Source organism: Triticum aestivum, chromosome 7B, assembly GCF_018294505.1.
Source record: "Triticum aestivum cultivar Chinese Spring chromosome 7B, IWGSC CS RefSeq v2.1, whole genome shotgun sequence".
Taxonomy (NCBI): domain Eukaryota; kingdom Viridiplantae; phylum Streptophyta; class Magnoliopsida; order Poales; family Poaceae; genus Triticum; species Triticum aestivum.
The window spans coordinates 358,411,942-358,417,907 of record NC_057813.1 but is presented as its reverse complement, the minus strand read 5'-3'; the positions used below and the strand labels follow the sequence as shown (position 1 = coordinate 358,417,907).

At 48.4% G+C, this 5,966-nt stretch overlaps 1 protein-coding gene across 1 annotated transcript in view; it reads right to left on the bottom strand.

The window, feature by feature from the left end:
* The window catches only part of LOC123156003 (diacylglycerol kinase 4), a 48,562-nt gene that overhangs the window by 17,410 nt on the left and 25,186 nt on the right, over positions 1–5,966 (bottom strand). The window contains exon 8 of the mRNA XM_044574173.1: positions 2,911–2,981. Coding sequence (XP_044430108.1) covers positions 2,911–2,981 — 71 coding nt within the window. The remainder of the gene's footprint in view (positions 1–2,910; positions 2,982–5,966) is intronic.

Genomic DNA, 5,966 nt, shown 5'->3' with positions numbered 1-5,966 from the left:
TCTTGAACTCTTTACTTTGCAAATTTTGCTTTCGAGCTTTACTCTTTCGTGTACTTGCATGTGTCCTCTAGCTAAGCAGCCAACCTTTCGAATGAGCCAGACTACCTTGTTTGGAGATGGACGAATTCCGGGGTATACGTTGTCTATTCAATGCTATAGGGCGACCTTCCATAGTTATATCAAATGCAATGCATGGAAACTTGGAAGGCATGGGCTCCGTGAAAGTTCAAGTTTCTCTTCTGCCAGTCTAGATCGGTGTTTTGCAGGTGTAGTGCCTAGCTCACAGAGAGCTGCCACACAATCCCTCTTGCATGTCTAGTGGCCAAAACTCGGAGACCATGCAACACCTTCTTGTTGACTGCCCGTTTACCAGGGACATTTGGCGTGAGGTGCTCTCTTGGCTACTTGCACTTTGTGTAAACTAGCAAACTTTTCGAAGCCATGATCCCAAATCACATGTTAACTATTTCAACATGTTGCTCTTTGTGCGGACAACTCATTGTTTAATTTTCTAGAAGGACAATACAAGTACGAAAATAAACACTTAATCAACGGTGACTCCAGATTTCTAGATTTTGTTTTTTTCAACGACCTCCTGGACATATTTCGTTATCATTCCGATAACGGAATAACAAAGCACCAAGCGTTGGCACAAAAGTGAAAGGAACTATGGTAGGAGTTTGGCCGCAAAATGGTAGCCACAAAGGTAAACGAACTATACAACCATTCCAATAGGATCAAAAGGATCTACAGACAGTATTTAGGATAAAAGAAGTGCATATTCCCCCCTGTGAAAGGAACTATGGTAGGAATTCAGCCGCAAAATCAGTATTTAGGACGAAAGAAGTGCATATCCCCCCCCCCCAACTTTCACGTTTCGACCACATCACCCCTCAACTCTAAAAAGGGTACATAACCCCCTCAACCTTTCAAAACCAGACAAAACACCCCCACTGCTGGTTTTGAAGGTGGCTTCACCCATGTGGCATGTTGACCATGTTTAGTGCTCGACTTATACTGGCAGCTCATCCTGGGACCCATATGTCGGTGTAACATAACCAACTATTTTCTCTCATGACCATCTCTCCCTCGCTCACATCGGCCTCGTACGAGCAGCAACATCAGTCGTCGTTCGACTGCCGTAGCGTCTTGCTTGTAGATGACAGATGAGGCATGCGTGTAGGTCGTCCACGGTGAGCGTCCCCGTCCCGCAGATCAGCAGCCGGCGGAATTACTCCTCAAGGCGCACCATCACGACTTGCGACACTGCTTGCACGCTTGGGTAGGCCTCATCCAAGAGGTAGGTGGCTGCGGCATCCTCCGACGAATCGAACACCAGCCTGTGGCATGATACTGCTCCGCCACACACATCATATCCTCTTCCGCCATGTCCCTCTCATCCTCCAGGTCGTCGTTGACGTAAGGACCTGGCAGCCCTCCCGCTCGTAGTAGAAGCCAATGTCGAGTGCGATGCCACAACACACACAACCCATGTTCTGCTCCAGGCTCCCCGGGCTCGTTCCGCATCACCCACGATCGCAACACCTTCCTAGAAGCCGAAGTTGGTGTCACCCCGTAGTCATCGCACTTGTCCGCGGCGTTGACGAACTACCGATGCACACAGTGGTACTCGAGGCGCTATTTCTTTGTGGTGTTCGTGTTGCACATCACGGAGGTGGTCAGCTCGAAGAGGTTGTCAACGTTGATGTCAATGCGCAGCACCGTGGGGTCACCGAGGAGGCTCCTCATGGCGTCTCTGTTGGGTGTCGGCCAGGGAATTGCTAGTCGACAACAAAGAAGGTGGACAAGGGCAGCGGTGACCTCAGGCTTCTCAAGTTGAGTTGTTTCCACGGAGCACATCCGTGGCGGATGACCCGCAATGTCCTTTGACAAGATGAGTGTCGGGCATGGCGTCTACCCCTGCTAGTGGGTCGGTGTCTCGTGTGCCCTTGCGCTCGACGGCCGGTTGTTGCTACCAACCTTAGAAATGTGGACCTCGCCGACGAGCTTCGGCTCTGTAAGAGGATTAGAGGGGCGAGAATTGGCGTGATGTGGTGCACATTGTATTGGGCCTCTCGGGTGGTTTATATAGAGTACAAGGCTTGTTGGGCAAGAAGCTCTCCTAGAGATAAGGCAGGAGATGAATTACAAATCCTATTGTACCAAATACAGAGATATGCCTATATACTCTAACAGGCTCGGCGTGCTCCATGCATTCCACGGCGTGTTGCGATTTCTAAACCTGTCGAGGCATATCCTTGCAGAAGAAGGGCGATGTTAGCATCTCGACCGGTGTTGTGTGACCCGGTCCTAGCCAGAGCTGGGCATGCCAACATCCGTACCAAGATGCGAAACGCCTCCGCGTAGTACGACAATGGCTTTCGCTCCCGTGGCTCCATCTCATGGATTCAACAAATGAGGACACACATTCCACTGGCCTAGCTCACGACCATCATGTGACTGATTGATATGTACGCGGGTGTCGGCCTCCTAGGGGCGCACAGTGCGTGGCACACTCGAAGTGTTCAATAAAATGGCAGAGCTGGTGATGGATGGGTATGTCAACTTGTCAAGGAGGGTAACGTGGCGGGGCTTCAACACCTGGCCTCGCTGCCACGTTGGCAAAACCATTGTCTAAAACCACTTACCACAGTGTCAGGGAGTGTTTCGTCAGGTTTTGAAAAGCTGAGGGGATTATGTAGCCGGTTTTGGAGTTGAGGGGGTGATGTAGCCGAAACGTGAAAATCTAGGGGGTTATATACACTTCTTTCTATTTAGGATTGACATCACAGGATCAAACATGATTCTATAACGGGCGCTTCAGTAAGCAAGTTCAGCCTTCCAAAGGAAAGCAATCACTATTCTATTGTAAAAGTACCCACGTTAATCTTTAAAAAGGAAATATCATACCGTAGTTCCGGGTCACTAATACACTGTGTAAAGAACCACCCTTGCTTGCAGGTGTATCCTGCGTAAATTAACTGTCATAAAATCAGCCAATCAGTAATTTAATTATCAGATGTCACTCCAAAAGCTTATTATAGGAACTATAGGTAAGAATATTTGTTAAAAGCCACAAATGCTATAATTAAAATTTATAAAGTTGAAACTATCCCCATCTTACACAAAAGGAGAACTATACGCTAGTAGAAAGTATCCATCAACCTATTCAACCAAAATAAAATTAGCGGTGTACCCTTTGTATTTCCCAGTTGTATAAGAGACTTTCTGCACATGCACGCGCATATATACTGGTCTATGATCATTTTGAAAAACGAGTTGTTATTTCCTAACATGGTATTAGAGCTCAAGGTTTACCTCTTATTCCTAGACGCCGCAACTCGTCATTGATTTTTTTTCTCTCGATCTCCCCGATGTCGCCTCACCATCTCCTCATCCCAGGATGTCACTGCCTTGCCAAAAGGATCCAGCCCCTAGACAACCCCGTCTACGCTGTCCACCTCTGTCAGCCGCCACTACAGCTCTCCGCAGTTTGCACGCCCGCACACCCTCCAACCTCCAGCCACTGCTTCCTAGCCACTTGGATCAGGCCGCCCAAGCCACCGCGCAAGTCGCCGAGATCAATCGATCCGATCCGTACCCGGCCAAAGCATGGTTCACAGACGTACTTCTAGGCAACTACACCCGCACGTACTGCTCTCATGAAACCAAGAATGCACATGTTGCCAAAATATCATGCCCTTTTGGTTCATGCCTACAACCCGCGCTTTGTGGCCAACAACGCATCCTGAAATGTAGTTTTACTAACGTTTCCTCGTTGACTGCAAGAGTTTATGGGGTCACCTAGTACCCCGCTATCGTGCTTGCTTCATGTTAAGGTCAAAAATATTCTCACTGACATTAGGCCGGACACTTGCCGGGCGTGGTGTCTGCCATGGATGGCGTCGACAGAGGCAGACGATACCTAGGTTACAGATGGAACCGACGGTGCAACGGAAACGAAGTAGAGGGCACCTGGGTGGAGCAGCAGTGGTCCGGCAAGAACTAAGCGGCTGCCAGAGGGGTGTAAAGGTGGCAGCGGTCTTGGTGGGTACAAATATAAAGCAAGAGGGCAGAGACGGAGTGGGGGAAAAGGGCTCTGAGGGGGGGGGGGCGGGTGTGTCGGAGTCTGGTGTGGAGGGCGTTCGGACTCCCCCAAATCTCCCCCAACTTTGGTTACGGTTTGGTGGAATTCGGATGTGCAGACCGATCCACAGACATTGGATGGCACAAATTGTCTAGACCGTGTTGTCCGAATGTTTCGCGGCATTTTGATGCACGGAGTTGGAGATGCCCTTACGTTGTGGCTCTCCTGCTGCTACTTCTGTTTTCCAGCTAAGTGCATTTCCGGGCAGCCACAGGCTAATTCGATCTGTTGTAAAAAAATGTACAATGTCCATGTCCTCGGGTACGCCTCATCCTCGCTGTCCACTACCTTTTTGCCGGTGTTTCTACACTAATGCCATCCCGTGCATGCATCTTTCTTCGGTACTTGGTGCTCATCCACATGTGACGTTGCATGCTCTATAGCAACACCTCTAGCGATCTCCACAGACAATGATGGTTGCTCTACATCCGCAGATCGTGGTGGCCGCTCTACAACAACTCCTCTTGCGACTTTCATCGGTAGTCCATCGACTATGTTTGTGTTTGTGACCTTGTCTTCTCCATCGACTTCTAGAGACAGGACTGGTCGTGCCACACCGCCTCCTTTAGTGGTTTCCACATGTGGTGGTGGTCGCTCCTCCCCTGGAGATTATACGTCAACTACTTTAGTGGTGTCTTTAACAACTTCGACACTCGCTTGATGCTTTGGGTTCTTCATCGCCTTGTGCTTCTACGTTGACCTATTTTAACGAGCTTCTTAACTACGTTGGAGATTACGCGTCTAAATGTCTACTAGTTGCTTCTTTCTTCCCCATCGACAGGTTATGCTACTGATACCTCTGGTACCGAGAAACAACTTTTTACATAGTAAAGTACATCTCCTTGGATCTTTGGTACTAGAGTATCTTTTCATATGACTTATGTTTCCCTCCATTCAACCAGTAGATTCTCATGTTCACGTTCATACTACTGATGGTACTTCCCTCCCAGTCGATAGTCGAGGCACTCTTAGCACTTTGTCTTTTGATGTTCCCTGTTGCTCATGTTCCTCGACTTCTCATGTAGATCATTTCTTGTGGTTAGATTGTTGAATCTAATTTTAGGGTCATTTTCGACTTTGACTCTTGTTATGTATAGGATCGTCACACGGGATCTACCTGGTGCTGGGCCCTGGCGTCGTGACCCCCAGAGCCGCTGGGAGCTAGACTGACTTCAACTTCCCTCCGCTGCAACCACTGCCAGTCTCTCCGCCTCCGTTGCGTCGTTTACCGTTTCTTTTCAGCAGTGGAATCGTCATCTTGGTCACTTGTATCATTGTATGGCTCTCTTCTCTCATCCATAGTTTGGCGTGCTCTTCTTGGATTCGTCTCTGGCGATGTGTCTTTAGATTGTCAGAATTTTCCACTTGGTAAACAGGCTCATTTAACTTATCCTCATGTCGAGACTGCGTCTCCACGTCCTTTCAACCTTGTTCAGTCTGATGTTTGGGGTCCGGCTCCCTTTGCGTCGATAGGAGGCCATCACTACTATATTATCTTTAGATGATTTCTCTTGACACACCTGGATATATTTTATGTCTTCTCGTAATGAGGTCATGTCTATAAGAAGTTTGTTGTCATGGTTCATGCCCAATTTCCCACTCCTATTCCTATCTTTTATGCAGATTCTGCTGGTGCGTTGATGATCGCCGCCTCTTCCGCAACACTTTTGGGTTGAGTTTGTTTCTTCTTCCACCCATCTCATCAACATCACCCTTCCTTTGTTCTACATGGTGGCATTTTTCTCTTAAGCGCCTTTTGGGTCTTTGTCCCGAGTACTCATCGCTTCATTTGTTTGGTTGCATTTGTTACATTATCCTC